This window comes from Halichoerus grypus, chromosome 10, assembly GCF_964656455.1.
Source record: "Halichoerus grypus chromosome 10, mHalGry1.hap1.1, whole genome shotgun sequence".
NCBI lineage: Eukaryota > Metazoa > Chordata > Mammalia > Carnivora > Phocidae > Halichoerus > Halichoerus grypus.
Genome location: NC_135721.1, coordinates 13,946,206 through 13,965,953, shown reverse-complemented (window position 1 = coordinate 13,965,953; position 19,748 = coordinate 13,946,206). Strand labels below are relative to the sequence as shown.

At 37.5% G+C, this 19,748-nt stretch overlaps 1 protein-coding gene and 1 non-coding gene across 6 annotated transcripts; both read left to right on the top strand.

Annotated features, from left to right (window-relative positions):
• Positions 1-430: 430 nt before the first annotated feature.
• On the top strand, positions 431-19,519 carry NT5C1B (5'-nucleotidase, cytosolic IB). Of its 5 annotated transcripts, none has more exons than XM_078055999.1 (10): positions 431-463; positions 2,423-2,511; positions 2,870-3,002; positions 3,612-3,749; positions 5,623-6,081; positions 6,384-6,551; positions 7,704-7,833; positions 10,670-10,792; positions 11,221-11,405; positions 19,187-19,519. In XM_078055999.1, exons 1-10 carry the CDS (start codon positions 431-433, stop codon positions 19,517-19,519), a joined length of 1,791 nt encoding a protein of 596 aa, XP_077912125.1. The 5 variants fall into 5 exon arrangements, with proteins under 5 accessions (XP_077912125.1, XP_077912124.1, XP_077912123.1 ...); XM_078055998.1 differs by having other exon boundaries at positions 2,423-2,512; positions 2,820-3,002; XM_078055997.1 differs by having other exon boundaries at positions 2,423-2,512; positions 2,820-3,002; positions 3,612-3,757; positions 5,625-6,081.
• LOC118540804 (U6 spliceosomal RNA) lies at positions 7,211-7,313 on the top strand. Its single transcript, XR_004919807.1, has one exon. It is a non-coding gene; the product is annotated as a U6 spliceosomal RNA (small nuclear RNA).
• Positions 19,520-19,748: the final 229 nt, after the last annotated feature.

The following is a 19,748-nucleotide window of genomic DNA, read 5'->3' as shown; positions in this document are numbered from 1 at the left end:
TCCAAAATCTGTCAGGATGAACAATAATAAATGATTGGGTCCACAAATGAGTTTACCATTTATTTTGGCACGGCCAGAAAATGTACAGCCACAGTGGGGTTTATATGATGAGTAATATAGTAATGTTTAAAAAGAAAGAAGCAGTAATATTGGTATCGCTTCATATTAAACATTTTAACATTGTTTAGACATCATTTCCTAAAAACTCTAAGAACGGTTATGAGTGGATATACTCAAATATGAAGAAATACTATTGCTTTTTTTTAATAGTCACATATTAAGAGTCAGTTTGTTACTATGGAATCACATATGATGTCATAAATTTGACATTCTAAATGCAAACCAAGGCAGAGCAACAGAAACAACAGGAAATGGAGCTGGGGAGAGGAAAACCTGCATAACAACAAAAGAAATTCAGGACTTAAAAGAAATGAGTCAAACATCTCTGAAACAGAAAAAGAAGGTGAGTGAATTGAATGTCCTAGAATCTTGCCAAAGAGCTAAGGAAATGTAGACATCAACAAATGTAGATATCATTACCTCTGGGAATGTTCTGCAACAATTAAATCACTTCAGATAATGACTACATGTGGAGTAAAGGGAAGGAAAATAAAGAATATGAAGAATGAAGAAAAATGAGATTAAAGCATTCAGAATCAGTCAATCTAATAATTCAGCATTTGTATGCTCATATGTTAGTGACAAGAGGTGAAAACACTGTTGCTATCTTTGGAGAATGCACAACCTAGTAGGAAAGAGAATACATAAACAAAGTACAATTCAGTGCTCAGTAAAAGTATGTACAAAAGACACAGGCAACACAAAGGAATGTTTAACTCTGGGAACTTCTCCCAGGTCATACTGAGCTGGACTTTGAAGAACATTAAAGAGAAGAGGCGGTTAGAAGGAAATAGGGTGATATGTAGGCAAATACAGGCATTTAGCACAAGCGAACATAGAGATAAAAGTGTACCGTGGAGGGCAAGTTGGAGGTAGACAGGATACACCATGAGACTCTGGGTCTGTAAAACCAGTACCCAGAAATGAAGCATAATTATATTTATGTTTTATAAATATCACTTTAAATAGATGGGGTCGATGGATCTAGAAGTTGGGAGGATATGAGGTTATGAAATCTAATCAAAAGTCTACAATTCTAAGAATGCAGGCCCATAATGATCTGAGATCTGGAACAAGGCGATGATAATAGGGATGGAGAAAAGGGATTGAGTTTCAAATCTCTTTTGCAGTTATAAGTGACAGGATTTTATGGTTACGATGTAGGGAGTGGCTGGAAGGATTTTAGTATCTAGTTCTAGGACCACGCAGCTCTGCAGTCATAGACTCAATCATCCAACGAACACTAATACAAAAAGAGTATTAGGCACAGACTGCTCCTGAGCACATTGGTCTAAGCTAGAAGATGAGCTCTTAAAACAGAGAAATAACACTAATCTTGATCGCAGTACAGCTACCGAATTAGCATGAAACAATACAAATAATGCTCCAATAAAATGGTATTTCCCGCAATCGAAAATGAACATATTTGAATAGTGTCCATGACACGAATCATCTCCCTGTGCCCTCCTACATAGCCTTCCCTATTAGTTTACTCATGAGAAACCTCCTTTCACTCTAGCTGGTATGAATAATTAGAAAATATGTACAGAAGGCAGGATTGTCAATGGATCTGCACAGGATTAAGAACCTTCATTTTAAAAATCAAGCTAATATTCGTCAGACTTAGATCCACAGAAGATTGGAGTTAGGGTTTATTAAGAAAACAAACAAAAGAAGTTTCAATTCTACATGGCCAAAGGAAAAGTTCCTTAAGTATCAACCTTCAGAGCAGTAGAGAAAATAAAAGTTATTCTGTGTGAGCAGTTTCACATTTAAATCAAAATCCTGCTGAGCTCTGGAAAATTTTCCCATAGCATTTCGCTTGATATCATTTTTTTTAATGATAAATGCCTCATGCCTTAAATCTATAAACCAACAAATTTCTATATTAAAAATTATTTAGGGGCACCTGGGTGGCTCAGTCGTTAGGCATTTGCCTTCGGCTCAGGTCATGATCCCAGGGTCCTGGGATTGAGCCTCACATCGGGCTCCCTGCTCAGCGGGAAGCCTGCTTCTCCCTCTCCCACTCTCCCTGCTTGTGTTCCCTCTCTCACTGTGTCTCTCTCTGTCAAATAAATAAATAAAATCTTTTTAAAAAATTGTTTATATAGTTCTCTGATATGTGTTATTTTTATTAATGTCTGTAGAACAGAGGGAAAATGTCTAAAATTTATATACATATATATTTTTTTATATTGGCAAAGAAACAAATTCTAATTTTTATTCACCCTTTTATTCCCAAACTCAAGGTTTCTAATGCTCCTGAGATTAATTAATAAACATTCTTTGTTTCCATATTAAGAATGAGACTGGATCGAGGAACTCAAAAGACAGCCTAGACACAGAGAAAAGAAAGGATTCTGAGAAATCAGGAGTTCGTCTGAGCACTCAGGTGAGCTGACCTCTTTAGAGTTGGCAAGAGAATTAAAGAGCAGAAAGCACAACAGAAAATTTAAGGGGGCAGGAAAGTTCTGGGAGAGAAGACTGAGCTGCCAAGATTTCTACTAAGGGATACCTAATGTCCTCATGGAGAGGTTAAGGACAAACTAGGAGAAGCTGGTCCCTGCCTTCCCCACCAGTATACATCCCCACAGTCATCTTCTCTGCTCAGCCTATGGGAGGAGACTGGTCTATGTTCAGATCAGGGAGGGAAGGGGAGTCTGGCCATCGCATTGACCATTTTCTGCACAATCTTTCAGATGAGGCGTGCAGTCAATCCGAATCACTTGCTGAGATGTTGCCCCATGCGAGGTCACTCGTCGTGTAGACGCTGCCTTTGTGCAGCTGAGGGAACAGTACCTCTTGGCCCCTGCCGCACAATACGTATTTATATTCACATGTGCCTGTTGTGGGAGCAGGGCCGGCAGATCACCATGATCAGGGTGAGCAGAGATCAAACTACTGATTTTGGAGGGGAACCACAGGCAATCTGGGTGAGGGGAAGGATATGGGGAATAGAAACTTCCACTTGCCTCTCCATAGTGTCTTCCAGTCTGATTCCTCCCAAAGGAAATGCTAGAGTGCTCTACTCCCCCTTAGGCAGCTGCTTGGGAGCCCTGGTGCAGCCTCACTTAGGTGGTGGCCACCCTCATCTTTGTAGTGTGCTCAAAAATGGTAAATATGTCATCTTAGCTTCAGCTAACAGGCTTAACCTTAAGGGAAGAAGTGGGGAAAAGGTCAGAAAAATGGTCAACTCTACCATGTTCCATAAAAGAAGGGTCACAGGTGAAAAAATATGAGACATCAGATTTGTTTCTTAGTTTTGGATTCTCTTCCAGGTGGATCTCCATTTTTTGTTCATCACAGAATTTAGGATTGGGCCAGAGCTAGAATAGTACATAAGGGTCAATGTTGAATTAAGGTCATATAGGACAGGAACTTTCTCATTGGGTTCTGCTATGTTTAGCTTGAAATGGTTGTTTTGTAGGCACAGGCATGGCAGTAGTGGGTGGTGGGGTATTACACCCCTGGGTCTCTTCTTTCCTCCAAAGGGATCACAGGAATTATCACTGCCAAAGACTGATTCTCGAGGGTACCTTGTACGAAATCAGTGGTCCCGAACTTCACGAAGCCCATCCACGAGAGGTCCATCAATAGACGAACCCAGAAGCAAGAGCGCCAGTCTTAAGGTAGAGATGGGAGATGAAATGAAGGAGAACATGATATAATAATGATGATGATAATGATAATAATAATAGTTAACATTTACTTATGCTTTCTATGTGCCAAGCCCTGTTCTATGTACTTTACATGTGTTAGCTAAATCAGTCATCATTAAAACAAACAAAAAGACAAACCCATAAGCCCCATTCTACAGTTGAGAAAATTGAAACACAGAGTAATTTGCCTAAGATCTCACATTAATAACACTAATAGAGGTAGATTAAAACCCAGGGTCACTAAGTCTATAAGCTGTACACTAACTTAATGATTAAGCCCTTTGACTTCTCTGTCCTTCCTTCCTTTATTCAACAACTATTTACTGAATAATCAAGCCTTAGAAGACAGGATGGACCATGTTTATAGCAGCAATGTCCACAATAGCCAAACTATGGAAAGAGCCCAGATGTCCATCAACAGATGAATAGATAAAGAAAATGTGGTACATATATACAACGGAATACTACTCAACCATCAAAAAAAATGAAATCTTGCCATTTGCAATGACGTGGATAGAACTAAAGGGTACTATGTTAAGCAAAATAAGTCAATTAGAGAAAAACAATTATCATATGATCTCACTCATATGTGGAATTTAAGAAACAAAACAGAGGATCATAGGGGAAGGGAGGGAAAAATAAAACAAGATGAGATCTGAGAGGGAGACAAACCATAAGAGACTCTTAATCATAGGAAACAAACTGAGGGTTGCTGGAGGGAAGGAGGTAGGGGGATGGTGTAACTGGATGATGGACATTAAGGAGAGCTCATGATGTAAAGAGCACTAGGGATTATATAAGACTGATGAATCACTGAACTCTATTTCTGAAACTAATAATATACTATATGTTAATTAGTTGGATTTAAACTAAAAAAAAAGAAGAAGAAGGGGTGGAAAAATCAACAAAGTAGATAAATTGTTGAAAAGTATTAGATTGTGTGGTGCTTTGGTCCCTTAACTAGGCCTGGCCCCATGAGAGGAAAATGTTAGTTTTGAGATTAAGTTTTTGGATGCAGAGAGAGAGTGACACAGACCTCGCCACTGGGAGAACATGTATCTCTGTGAAAAGTGGCTCAATAGTCTGACCAAGAATATGCCTTTTGAAATATGTGAAACAATCATGAAAACTGAAATATAGATGCCTAATAATTTATTGCACACCTTAGTAAAGGTATTTTTCTCTAGAATCCTTCCTTTTTAATTAGGAAGAGGATTCTCTCCAAATGAGCTCCACTGGCACACAGAGTTCTGAAGGCAATGGGAAGATACTTGGTTCTCCAGTCTACCAACCTTCCCAGCAATCACTGCATTAATCACAGGAGAAATGTAGAAAGAGATACCTCTAGGTGTTTTGTAGAGTCTGCTGGTGGGAACATCTGGTCTAGTTGTTCATAGAGTTAACTGGAGGTCACAGATGAAGGCAGTGGTAAGCAAGGACCTTTACTCAAGCCCTCCATCCTACCTGGAGGTCTCTGAGCAAGTATAAGGGAAGCAAGCAACAGTACTTTGCAAACTACAGGCCAGCTGCCTAAGGGCAAGGAAGAAGACCTGTGCCCTATCAACTCCAGAAAAAAAAAAAAAAAAAGTGTGATGTGCTGATGGGGGAAGGTAGGGGAAAATAAAATAGGTCTATCTCTGTGTCCGTGTAACAGAAATATACAATAACTGGGGCCCTGAAACATCTGAGCCCCTTCGAGCCCTACTGAAAGGAGCTATGATGAACCAGGATCCAACTAAGGGCTAAGAATGGAACAGAGGGAAGGGGAAGGCCTCTTGACTCCTGCTGGACAGAGATGGGGACAGGTGAGCATCTAACTCAGACTCCCGCTTTCTTGCTCCAGCCCCCCAGTAGCTCCACGACCTCCCGGACTTCATCCACCTCCCCCAGCCAGCAAGAGTCCCTGAAGCAGCTGTCAGAGCAGCCCTCGCCGCCCACGCCACCTTTGCCTTCCACTCCACCCATGCCTCTCGACTCGCGTCCTCCCACCCCGCCGGAGCCCTATAGCTCTTCCCGGCGCAGCACCAAGATGCACGAGAATCCCGAAGCCTGGGCTCATGGCATCGTGAGGGATATCCGGGACTCCACGCAGCAACGGGATTACCCGCGCACGCCCCCCACCGAATGGAAGTCCTATAGCCAGCGCAGATCGACCTACTCCTCCCAGCTAGACCGGGACTGTCTGTCGGAACTGCCCCGGCAGCATCAGCAACAGGAGGAAGAGGAGGACGATGAGGAAGCCTACTGGGCCTCCGTGAAAACTCTATATGAGAAGATCCCGAGCTGCTCCCGCCCCCGACCGGTGAGCAGGGCCCACCGACTTGGTACTGGAAACTCCCCTCCGTGCAACCCTGCAAACCTGAGTCTCCCCCAGCCTCCCTTCTCTCCAATGTGTAGTGAAGTCCTGCCCAGACCCCTGCTTCTCCCCTACCCCTGCAGCCTCAGGAGTTGGGAGGGAATACCAGCCCTTGGCTGTCTCCAACATCCCAGTGCTCCAAGCGGGGCCTAGATGTTTTCTTCCCACTTTGCCCTGGCATACGCCCCTTTTCTGATCCCTTTGGTCTGTGTGACTGACTATCCTCCCATTGGCGCCCCTCTCTGCAGCCCAAACCCAAGAATGCCATCACCATCGCTGTGTCATCCCGGGCGCTTTTCAACATGGTGGACGGCAGGAAAATCTACGAGGAAGAGGGTCTAGAAAAGTACATGGAATATCAACTCAACAACGAAAACGTCATCCTGACCCCAGGGCCCGCGTTCCGCTTTGTTAAGGTACCCTGCAAAACTCTGTTTGGAATGTCAGGACCCTGGATGGAGACGGAAGGACCCAGGCAGACCCTTGGGATCTCATCCAGTTTCCCTTATATTTCCCGGTCCCCCCATTGTAATTCTTGCCCTTTTCAAGTTGACCTCAGGCCAGCTTATGCTTCCATGGGAGGCTCCCAGACTGGTGAGGAAGGGCCTCCAGTTCTAGATTTGGGATGTTGAGAAGGCGCTCAGTGGAGTTCTAATCATGACACCTGTAAGAAACACCTTTGTTCCCTTCCTAGGAGTGGTAACTGGAAGCAATAATGAGTTTACAATCCCAGCAGTAGAAACAAAATGCCTCATTAAAATGAGATGAAATTCACTTGAGATGCTTTTGCCCCAAACATAACATATTAAGAAGATCAAGATGATCTTGTTGGCATTGGGGGGGGGGGGCATGATTTTAATAGAAAAAGTAAGGTTCTCTTAAGTTACACTGAAATGTATAGCACTTGTAACACTGATACTCTATATAACTTATACAAATGTTATACAATAACATAACCAGGCAGAAAAAAATGACACCTACAAGTCGTGAGTAGAAAGTACTTATGGGGCACGGTAGAAGCATGGGAGGAAGCCGCTAACCTATTCTAAAGACTCATATTTAAAAAATAGACAAAGTGCATTGGTAGCGCATATCCTAAAACTGGAACAATACAGAGACCATTAGCATGACTCCTGTGCAAGGATAACATGCTAATTCATGAAGTGTTCTATATTCTATATTTTCACAAGAAATAATAATCACCCAATGATCAAGAAAGAAAAACAGATTTTAGGAATAAAAAAAAAAAAATAGACAAGCTTGAAAGTGTTGGCCCGATCCTTCTCTCTACCTGCCCCACAGAGAGAATTCTAGAAAACCAAATGTCATAACAATTTTCAACAAACATTGCCTATCCATTCAGTAAACATTAACGAGGTCCTGTATAAAAGAGGCTGGAAATAGAGAAATGAATGGCATAACCCTGCCTTAAAAGAGCCACAGTCTCTCAGTAAAGAGTCTCCAGAGTTTGAATTTGACACCAATGATGTCGTTTCTCTCCAGACTCCAGACTCCAACGGCCACCTTGCCTGGTCCTCCTTACGTGTGCTTGTGTTTGTAACCTGCAGGCACTACAGCATGTCAATGCTAGACTCCGTGAGCTGTATCCTCATGAACAGGACTTATTTGATATTGTACTGATGACTAATAACCATGCCCAAGTGGGAGTGCGGCTTATAAACAGCGTCAATCACTATGGTAAGTAAAATAAATACCATGTGGAAGAACAGCTTGCTGCTCTGGGAGAGGGAAGCCATGTGATTTTGCTGGCTGTGGCCTGACTAATGCAGTGTCGTTGATACTCACACCCCTTCTGCGTGAGGAATGTTTATTTGCCCATGTCAGAGAAAGAGAGGCCATGTTCATTTTTAACTTTAGCACAGAGTTAGGCCCAAAGCTCTGGACTTAACTTGTCAAGTGTGAATTTCAAAGTCTTAATCCCAGCTCCTGCAGTATACTTCTCTGTTTTATGTTTTTCACTTCTGAACTTGACTTCAAGAAGCCATCCACCCAGAGGCTTTCTCTGTGTGATCAAACTTCTTGCTCACCACAGATCTGCGTTTAAGGTTTATGGGCTTTCACCTTTCCTTTCCACTCTTACGATCTGATTCTCCCTGACTGCTCTCCCTACACATCAAATCCATACCCATGTCAGCAAAATTGTCTTTGTTCCTTTACGTGGAAATTTTGACTGACTCTAGTCTCCTCATAGCATTTCCATCAGTGTGTTGGATTCTTTAAGAGAAAATCCCCAATTTCCTGTTATGGAATTCCATGACTTATTCTTTGGGGACCTTTAGACTATTTTCTAAGTGACCTATCCAGGCTTATGAGTATGTCAAGTCAAAGTAAGGTTGAACTTTGGCATATTTAAATTCAAGGTTTAAAGTGGGCATGCTTATAAATAAACAAGATGTATTACAACTTATGAGTTTTACATTATCCTAATTATAAAGCTGATGTCTGAGGGGCGCTTGAGTGGCTCAGTCAGTTAGGCATCTGCCTTCGGCTCACGTCATGATCCCAGGGTCCTGGGATTAAGTCCTGAGCAGGGAGCCTGCTTCTCCCTCTCCCTCTGCCGCTCCCCCTGCTTGTGTTCTCTCTCTCTCTCTCTCTGTCAAATAAATAAATAAAATCTTTTAAAATTAAAAAAAAGGCTAATGTCTGAGACATACTTTAAAAAAAGGTTTGTCTTTCAAAAAAAGCAGCTTTTCATAGTGTTATGACATGGAAAGAGAACACAGATAAAAGGTTTAGCATAGATGAGTAGCATAATCACTCAGTAAACAGCAGCCATTATATTTTACAACACACAATCTTGCACAATTTAGTAGGTGACTTAGGTCTATCTATCCCTCACCAAACTGAGCCCAACAAGGCTAGCAGCATAAGGAAGCACAGTTATCTACCTGTCAATTCTGCTAATGAGTTGATTGAGCTCCATCTTCTCATGCAGCCTTATTCATGGAATAACAGCCTTTCACCTGGAAGAGTTAGTTGGTTGCTTCCCTTCTCTGGGTGTTGAAGGCAATTTGTATCTCCCTCTGCTGTGGCCTGTTACATTATCATTCTCTGTTTTACATGCCTGACTGCTCAGTGGACTGTGATCTCCTTAAGAAGTGGGAAGATGTTTTAACTCTTTCTGAAGTCCCCAATGCCACCAAATAATTTCTGATCATATATTAATATTAATTTATAATATTATTTAAGGGTTGTGGAATACACTTTTGTGACACTTATGTCCAATGTTGGCTTTAGTGAAAAACTGAAAGTATTTTGTTAATACCATAGCAAACACTTCCACCCCAATTGTTGATGGACCTTACCTACTCTGTGGGTCCATACAGAGGAAAAACAACTGACTAGACTCAAAATTCTGCTTTATATCATGTGCAGCTACCCAGTTTATTATGAATCTAAAAACACTTTGAATGGGTATATACTATTTATATGCATAATGTTATACTTTATTTAACTGCTCTCAAAACAGTGTTCTGCTTTTACAAATTATCCTGAACTGAGACCTTTCCACATAAATCTTTATCAGAGTTTCAGATTATTCCCCTAGAATAAAACTAACAAAAAGGTCAAAAGGTATAAACCAGTTACATTTCTTGATACATATTGTCAAATTACTTTCTAGGTAGTTTGTACCAATTTATACTTTCATCCAAAGTGAAAATGGGTGCCTATTTTACAAAACTTTCACCAATATCTAGCATTTGTTTTTTAATTGTTGTTGATTGAAAGACATTTAATGGTATTTTAATATTTAGTCTCCTAAATAATTACATTTAAAATTTCAAGTCAGGGGACACCTGGGTGGCTCAGTCGGTTAAGCAGTGGCTCTTGGTTTTGGCTCCGGTCATGATTTGGGGGTCATGGGATCAAGCCCTGACTCAAGCTAGGAGTCTGCCTGAGGATTCTCTCTCCCTTTCCCTCTGCCCCTCCCCCACCCCCCTGCTAATGGTTGCTTTCTCTCTCTTTCAAATAAATAAGTCTTTAAAAATAAATAAATAAATACAATTTCAAGTCAAGAAAGAAACAATTTCAGACCTGTTGTTGTTTTTAGAAAACAGTTTAAATTCTAGCACTGCTTGTCATTACTATTATACTGTTCCTGAAGAAATACAGAAATGGTACTTAAAATAGAGTCACACATTAACTATCTCTTTCAACAAGTGAATAGCCTATGGTTGAATTAAAAGAACTCTGTCTAGTCTAGACAAGAGTCAGTGTCAATCAGTGGGCTTAGACAAGTCTTTATGTCTCAGTTTCCTTTTCTGTAATGATGATAATAATGCCTATCATACAATTGTTGTGAGAGCAAATTGGCATGGTCTATGTGGACATACTTAATAAAAAATAGCTTTTTTATATACAACATAGCAATTTTTCAATATTAGTGCTACAAAGGTAATTCTAAAACCTCAATAAGCACTCAATTATTACTAAGATAATTTTGGTTTACATTTACAGTAAGTATATTGTCTTTAGTCTCTGACATAACAAAGTCTTTCTTGCCCAATAATAGGCTTATTAATTGACCGCTTCTGTCTGACTGGTGGAAAAAGCCCCATTGGCTATTTGAAGGCATATCTTACCAACTTGTATCTTTCTGCAGATTCTGAAAAAGTACAAGAAGCAATACAAGAAGGTATTCATTTGGTTTTATCCCTCAAGTTAATAAAGAGGTTTGCACCTCTTTATTAAAGAGGTTCATTGGGCTTCATATATGATTATGTGGCTTATGTCTTTGTTAAATTTTCTGCTAAGGTGATTCCACAAGTAGCAGCCCCTAAATCTGTCTTTCAGAGCTTTGACCTTCTTGGAGGTGGACATGCTCAGTGATTGTCCTACATCCCATTTTACACTTTCCCATCCATTATAGAAATGGAGGCAGTGTGTAAACAATTGTTTTGAGATGTGTGGTTATAAAGAGCAATTGAGTCATCAGGTTACATAGGGAAAAAAAATATTTCAAGGTCTGGGAGGACCTTTTTTTTTTCTTTTTTTAATCATTAAAATGGTAGAAGAAACTGATGCCCCTGAGAAGAGTATTAATAAATCTCCATGGTCTGCCAGGGATCGCCTCTGCAACAATGTTTGATGGAGCCAAAGACATGGCTTACTGTGACACACAGCTCCGTGTGGCCTTTGATGGGGATGCCGTCCTCTTCTCTGACGAATCTGAACATATTGCCAAGGAGCACGGGCTGGACAAATTCTTTCAACATGAAACAATGTTTGAGAATAAGCCTCTTGCTCAGGTAGGTTCAGTGAGTTCTAATTAATTTTCATCTACTTATTTTCCAACATATAGATATACATATTTTAAATTATTTTAGGCAGCCACTCCTCATTTCTTATCCTTTATACTTTGCTCCCTTTCATGAACTCCTCATTTTGAAACATATACTGCAAACTTGGGTTTTTGTTTGTTTTGTTTTGTTTTGTTTTAGCATTCTTTTATCTATCCTTTTTGGAAGTGTTTCTATGATCTTCTCATGATAATGAGTTCACCTCCAAATTACAAGTGATAGAAGTAATATGGCTTACCAGTAAGCTATTTCTACATAATAAGTTCTCAGAATAGTAAAGTGATTTCCAATAGGTCAGTAAACATTTGTGGACCTCTCTGCCCATAAACCTCAAACTCACTAACAGCATTACTTAACTGAGAAAATTTGCACAAATGAGAGCTCAAATTAAATCAAAATAATGAGCCTCAAAAAAGTTCAAGCTATGAACACCTAATCAAAATGAAACTGAATATTTAGGTTTTTTGGAATCAATCCATGAACTGAAGTGTTAAAGTCACAGTATAAAATGAACAAAACTTACAACTTCTGAACCAAAGGAAATCTGAAACATCAAAATATTCTCCAAACTGAATCTGAACTGATAGATTATTTAGTTTTAATCTAAGAATTTTACCAAAGAATTGGTCTTTTTTCTCAGCTCTTCTTGAACATAAGATAAACTTAAATGTTGTTATTTTTATTAGACTTATAAAAATATAAATAGAAAACAGAAAGCTGAAGAGTTTCACTAACTCACCTCATGTTACAGCAAGTGATATTTAAACTGTGTGTGTGTGTGTGTGTGTGTGTGTGTGTGTGTGTGTGTTTTAATCAGAACTGTTGAGGTGTAATTTATATATAGTAAAATTCATAATTTTTAGTGGATGCTTCTAAGAGTTTTGACAAGTGTATACAGTTATGAAACCATTACCAAACTCAAAATATTCATTATACTCACAAAATTCCCTCGTGTCTCTTTGTAGCCATCCTACCCTGCTATCTCCAGGATCTATCCCCTACTAATCTGATTTCTGTCCCTATAATTTTGCCTTTTCTGGATGTCACATAAATGGAACTACACAGGATACAATCTTTTGAATCTGACTTCTTTTATTTAACATAATGTATTTGAGATACATCCATATCATTCCATGTATTAGTAGTGTCTGTTCCTTTCTATTGTTGAGTCTCTTCTATGGATGTACCACATTTTCTTTATCCATTTACTTGTTGGAGGATATTTAGGTTGTTTCCAATTTTTGGCATTTATAAATAAAGCCATTTTAAGCATTTGCATACAGGGTTCTGTGTAAACTTAAGATCTGATTTCTCTTGGATAAATACCTAGGAGTAGGATTACTAGGTCACATGGTATATGTGTCACTAGGTCATATATTTAACTTTATAAGATACTTCCAAAGTATTTTCCCAAGTGACCAGACCACTTTGCATTCTGAATAGCACTATACATGAGATTTTGTTGCACTGTATTTTGTACTGGTAAGTTGTTTTTCGTTTGGTTCTTTTAAGTTGTTCTAGTGGTTATATAATGGTATCTCATTGTGGTTTTAATTTACATTTCTCTAGTGACAAATGACATTGAACATGTTATCAGGTGTTTATCTGCCATCATTTGTACTCTTCGGCAAATATATCTGTGGAAAATCTCTTGCTCATTTGTATTGGGTTTATTATTGAAGTTTGAGAGTTCTTAACGTATTCTGGATAGAAGTCCTTTATCAGATGTGTTTTGCAAATAAAAAGCATGTCTTTTTATTCTTTTTATATCTTTCAGTGTATTTTGATGAACAGAAACTTATAATTTTGATGAAGTTCAATTTGTCAGTTAATTCTTTTATGAATTGTGCTTTTAATGTCATATCTAAAAACTGTCAAAGTCACATAAATTTCCTATGTTTTTGTACAAAATTTTATAATTTTAGTGTTTTTTAAGGATTATGACCTATTTTGAATTAACTTTTGTATTTGTGCAAAGTATTGGTTAAGTTCAATTTACTGCTTATGGATATCCTAATTGTTCCAGCATTATTTGTGGAAAAGAATGGCTTTCTATTCCTTTAACATAGGTGTCTATGCTTTTACCAATATCACACTGTCTTGATTAGTGCAGTTTTATAGTAAGTCTTGAGATCAGGTAGTGTGAGTCCTTCAAATGTGTTATTTTTCAAAATTCTTTTGGATATTCTGATTCTTTTGCATTTTTATACAGATTTAACAACTAGCTTGTGCACTCCTGGAAAAAAAATCCTGCTGGAATTTTGATTATGATAGTGTTGAATTTTTAGCTTAATCTTGGGAAGGGGGATGTCTTAATATCAAGTCTTTCAGTCCATGGACATGGTATATCTCTCCATTTATTTAGGTCATCTTTGATTTTTTTCATCAGTGTTTCAAATGTTTTTGTATACAGATATCACACATACTTTGTTAGATTTCTACCTAAGTATTTCATAATTGTTGTGTTATTGTGAATGATATTTAAAATTTTTGATATCCAATGTGTTTGTTGCAATATGCAGAAATACAACTGGTTTTTGCATATCAACTTTGCATTTTACAACTTTGTTAAATTCACTAGTTAGTATAGTAAATTTTTTGTAGATTATCTGAGATTTTCTCCATAGACAATACTATGAATAAAAACACTTATTTCTATGTTTCCATTCTGTATGTCTTTTAATTATCTTTCCTGCCTTATTACCTTTGCTAGTGCATTCAGTACAGTATTCAACAAGAGTCATAAGAGGACACATCCTTGCCTTGTCCCTGAACTTTGGGGCAGATCATTCACTCTTTGACTACTAAGTATTTATAGAGAATATATTTTGTATGATTTCAGTTCTTTAAATTTGTTGAGGAGTGTTTTATGCCCAGAATATGTCCTATCATGGTGAATGTTTCATGTGTACTTGAGAAGAATGTTGATTCTGTGTTGTTGAGTAGTCAAAAATGTCAATTAGCTTAAGTTGACAGTGTATTAGTCAGGTAATATTGCCCAGGTTTTCCAAATTGTCAATGATTTTCTATCTATTTCTATCCACTATTGAGGAGGCAGTGTTGAAGTCTTCAAGTATACTTTGAGGATTAATCTATTTCTCCTTTTAATTATATGCATTTTGCTTCATGTATTTTTAATCTTTTTTGCTTACTGCCCAAATATTTAGGATCGTTATATCTTCTTGGTGAAATAATCCCTTTTCATTATGTAATGTCTCTCTGTCTGATAGTCATATAAACACTGCAGCTTTTTGCTTTTTGGTTTGTTTTTTGAACTGGTGTTTGTATTGTATATATTTTCTATAATTTTTACTTTTAACCTATTATGTTTTTACATTTAGATTGTTTCTATATTTAAATTGGCTTTCTTGTAGATTATATATATATATATACATATATATATAGTTCGTGTTACTTTTTTGGTACAATCTGACAATCCTTGTGTTTTAATTGCTATTTTTAGACCATTTACATTTAATGTGATCATTACTCTGGTTGCATTGAAATCTATCATCTTCCTCCTTTTTTCTATATGTTCCATCTGTTGTTTGTTTTTCCTTTTCTTACTTTTTGCTTTTGGATTTATTGTAGGTACTTTATGTTTCCAGGATTCCATTTTATCTCCACTACTGACTTATAACTCATTTTAAGTTTTCCAGTGATTACCCTAGGATTGATAACATACAACTTTAGGTAATCACAGTCTATTTTCAAACAATATAAGGCCACATCATGTATAGTGTAAGAATCTTACAACAGTATACTCTCAACCCCTTCCTCCCATATTTTGTGCTATTGTCACACATTTTATTTTCACCTATGCTATTAACTCACAATACCTTGCTATTATTTTTTATTTGACTCAATTATTTAGAATGAATATGGATAAGATAAAAAATATATCTTTTGTATTCATTTTCATTTTAACCATTTCCAGGGATCTTCATTTCTTTGTGTAAATCCAGCTTTCTCCCTGGTATCATAATCAGTTTGCCAGAAAACCATATTTTAACACTGTATGTAGAACTGATATGCTATTACCAAAAGTTCTGCTTTTCTTTGCCTCAAAAACTCCTTATTCTCCTTCACTTTTGAAAAATATTTTATTTTGTCTGGATATAGTTTTTTGCATTTACCGTATTTTTATTTTAGCACTTTGAAAATACCCATCCATTATTTTCTGATTTCCATAACAGTCTCCAATCCCACTTCCAGTCGTGGAGGGTTTTTTTCTTTCCCTTTCCCCCACAGCAGTGGATCTTTACCTGTGCCCTAGGCGTGACAGTGTTTGAAGCCCTTCTGCTGGCAGTGTAAGACTTTTGTTACTTAGGAAACATGGGGCAAGGTGGAGTTTTAGTCTTTTCTCACAGTGGTAGCTGCTCCTGTCCTCCAGCCTGCACTACCAAGGACTGTATTCTCTCATTTCCCATCCTGCCTACAGTCTTTCTCATAAGCAACGAGTAAAGTCTATGAAAAAAAAGCCTGTAAGAGAGTGTTTTGGGTCTGTGACTTTCAGGGCCTCTTTGCTCTCTTATTAGTCCAGATCTGGCCTTTATCAATATGCTTCTTTTTTAATTATCTCAATCTTTCATACTTGCTTATATGGTATCTGATATGGCATCCTCCATTGCTTTGCCAAAGATGTGCCAGTTCTTGAATTCCATATGTCCTTGAAGAGAACCTTAGATTTTCCCTTAGATTTTTTTCTTTACATTTCATGTTAGTCTGTTGTCCTATTACCTATCAGCTCTCTAATGGGCTCAATAAATGTTATGATTTTTTTTTAGATTATCTTGGTTTTTCTTTTTAAGATAGGAATATCATCAGTTTTTCCAACTTTTTTTTTTAAAGATTTTATTTATTTGACAGAGAGAGAGAGACAGCGAGAGAGGGAACACAAGCAGGGGGAGTGGGAGAGAGAGAAGCAGGCTTCCCGCCGAGGAGGGACCCTGATGTGGGGCTCGATCCTCTTTCCAACTTTCTACATCCTAGGCACATTCTAAATGTTTTAAGTCATACAGCTTCTCAGAAAAGTATTTTTTTAGTAACTTTACCTATTTCTATATTTTTATTGACAAATTATATACCTGTACTGCTGCACAAATGTTTAAATTATAAAACATACCCAAAAATAGAAATAAGAAAGCATGATATGGATACCTGGTTTGAGTATGGTGACATAAACAGACCGGTCCCTATTTATTCCCTTTGGAAACTACTCAAAAGCAGCAAGAAGAATTGTATTCCTCTGTGTTTTAAAGCCAAACTAGTCATGAGTTGGGTGACTACTGCCAACAGTCACTATACCCCCTTTGCTGCTGTTGCCAAAAAAAAAAAAAGTTAATAGTTTTTTCACATATATATAGATAGAGATACAGATATTTCATCTTTAAAAAGTGAATTTTATTTGTTTTTTTCCCCTGATATATGCTGACAGAGAAACAGTGATCTAAATAATGTTTAGATCTAAACAGACAAATGATCATCTAAATAAGCCATGTTTATTAAAAAACAGTGTGTTTCCTGAAGAGCAGGGAAGAAGGGATCTTTTGAATTATGAAATCAAATCAGCTTTAGAATATTATCCTTGACCTTTGCCATAAACCCTCTAATTGTTCCAAGGAAAACCAGTCTGCTTCAGTGATGAGTAATAAAAACAGAACCAGCACAGAATATAAGCAAAGATACTGAGAAAAAGGCAAAGAAGGGAATAATAAGAGATGTAAATCTCTAATAAGAGATGCAGATCTCTCACTAGAAATAGTAGCCAAAGTATAGGTAAAAATTGTGACTAAACATTTACTATAACTTTTAAAAACTTAATAAAGCAAGTCAGGGTCATAAAGTAGAAATGTAAGAATCAGGGGAGAGATAGTAAAAAGTTAAATGGTAGAACTCTGGAAATGAGTAGAATTGAAAAATAAGATTTTAGAGAGAAAAATGACAGAAAATAGATCACAGGTAAAGAAAATCCAACATATGCATAACTGGAATCCCTGAAGAAAAACATCAACATTATGTTCTGAGGGGAGAAGGAGAGGGTTGTATGTGGTAAATACAAAGACGCAAATGTATATAAAAACATAAACCAAGAAAACATCATAAATTGTCAGAGATTTTAATGCATACATTAAACTATTAAAAGAAATTGAACAAAATGATCATCATTAAGACGTGCCCTACTAAAATTTTTTGACATCAAAAATGAGGTAATTCTTTGGGCAGCCTTCACTTATGAGTGGGGAAAAAAATCAAGCTGTCCTCAGTCTTTTCCACAGCAGCACTCAATAGCAAAAGACAGTGGAGTACTACTTATAAAAAATCTAAGAAAATGGAAAGAAAATCTAAATCACAGATTCTATATCCAGCTAAAATTTCATTTAGGTAAAAAGAAAACAGATCAACAGTTGAAAATATCAGGGATTGTTATTTCCATAAGATTTTCTTGAGAAAACTAGAAGACAACATTTTGGCCAATATGTAGATGCCTACAAACACAAAGGGACAAATAGCACAGAATATATGTAATCACAGAACTAAAACTAAAACAATTGTAGGGAATAGGGTGGCAGAAAAGAAAGCACACATTATGTGTTCTAACAATGGAGAAATTACATAACTAATGAAACCTGGGAAAATGTGGAGGAAAAAGACCTAAGGAAGAGTAAGTATGTTGATATCTTCAGTTATAATAAGTGATCAAAGGATAAGCTGTAAAGGTGATAAACAGAAATATAAGAATCTTTAATAATGAAAATATAAACACTGAGAAAGAGGAAACAAGTAAAATTGGACGGTTGCAGAAGAAATCGAGGATGAGAGAGAGGTGAATAAGTACTGTAATTTCATTATTTCTCACTGTAAAAAATAATAGATCCTGGATTTAAAAAAAAAAGGGGGGACTAACAGTACTATAAAAAGTTATAGTCACAAAGGTAACCAATAGAAGGAAATAATACAAACCTTCCTAAATCTTAGACGAAGCACACATACACACATGCACAAAGAAAAAAAAACACCCAATGAACAATCCTTTAAAATATTTAAACAAGGAAAATGCAATAAAAATCATAAGAAAGAACCATTATCACATATATTTGTAATACCAATAAATTTAAATGGCCTAAAATTCAACTTTGTTTTAAAAATTAAGACTTCCAGATTGGAACACATAGCAGAATCCAAATCTTGCTCTATTCCAGAGAGACAGCTAAAACTAAGTGTTCAGAAAGGTTGAAGATAAAAGTAAGTGTGAAGATACACAGGTAATTGTAAATATAAGACAAGGCTAGATTCGAGCCAAGAAGGCACTGAACTAGATAAAGGAGTATACTTCATAATATTAAAGTGTGCAATTCACAAAAAGAAAACTAAAATAGTTCTTTTGGTGATTAACCAAACTTTACTTAGAGTATCCCATTTAGCCATGGATAATTTATGTCTGTTGCCCTTTTACTTTTTATAGAAACTTTCACTCTTAAAACATCAATGTTTAGATAATAAATTATTTGGTCATCCTACATTTATTCTAGGAATGCAAGGATAGTTCCATACAAGGAAATACACTCACATAAATGCAAGGAGTTTCAGGACTGTTCCATTGGCCTTAGAATACTGCATGTCTAATGCAGTACTATAACCTTTTATAACCTCTTATAAGCCTCTGCCTTTTCAGCATTCACTTCCTTTAGCTCACTGGATCACAGCTGTGACATATGTTCCTTTTACAGGGTCCCTTAAAAGGCTTTCTGGAAGATTTAGGCAGACTGCAAAAGAAGTTTTATGCCAAAGACGAACGGTTACTTTGCCCTATCAGGACCTACCTGGTTACAGCCAGGAGTGCAGCCAGTTCAGGCGCCCGAGTGCTGAAAACCCTTCGCCGCTGGGGTCTAGAGATAGACGAAGCTCTTTTCCTTGCTGGAGCCCCCAAAGGTCCCATTTTGGTGAAGATAAGGCCCCACATTTTCTTTGATGACCACATGTTCCACATTGAAGGGGCACAGAAGTTCGGCACCATCACAGCTCATGTACCTTATGGCATTAGTCAAAAAATGAACAATTAGGGATGGGGAGGAGAAATAAAGCAGTAAGTCTGGTATTACAGAAGCCACTTCTTGTGGATCTCTAGGGTAATTACATAGGTATTTCAGAAGATTGGACCAGAACTTAGTTCATTTGGAAAGGTTTCCTCTTGTTTCTCTTGAAAACATTTTGAACCCTCAAGATACTTCAAGCTACTTCTCTGTGAGCTGCCAGTGCTTTGAACACAACTCACCTACCCTTGTGTGTAAG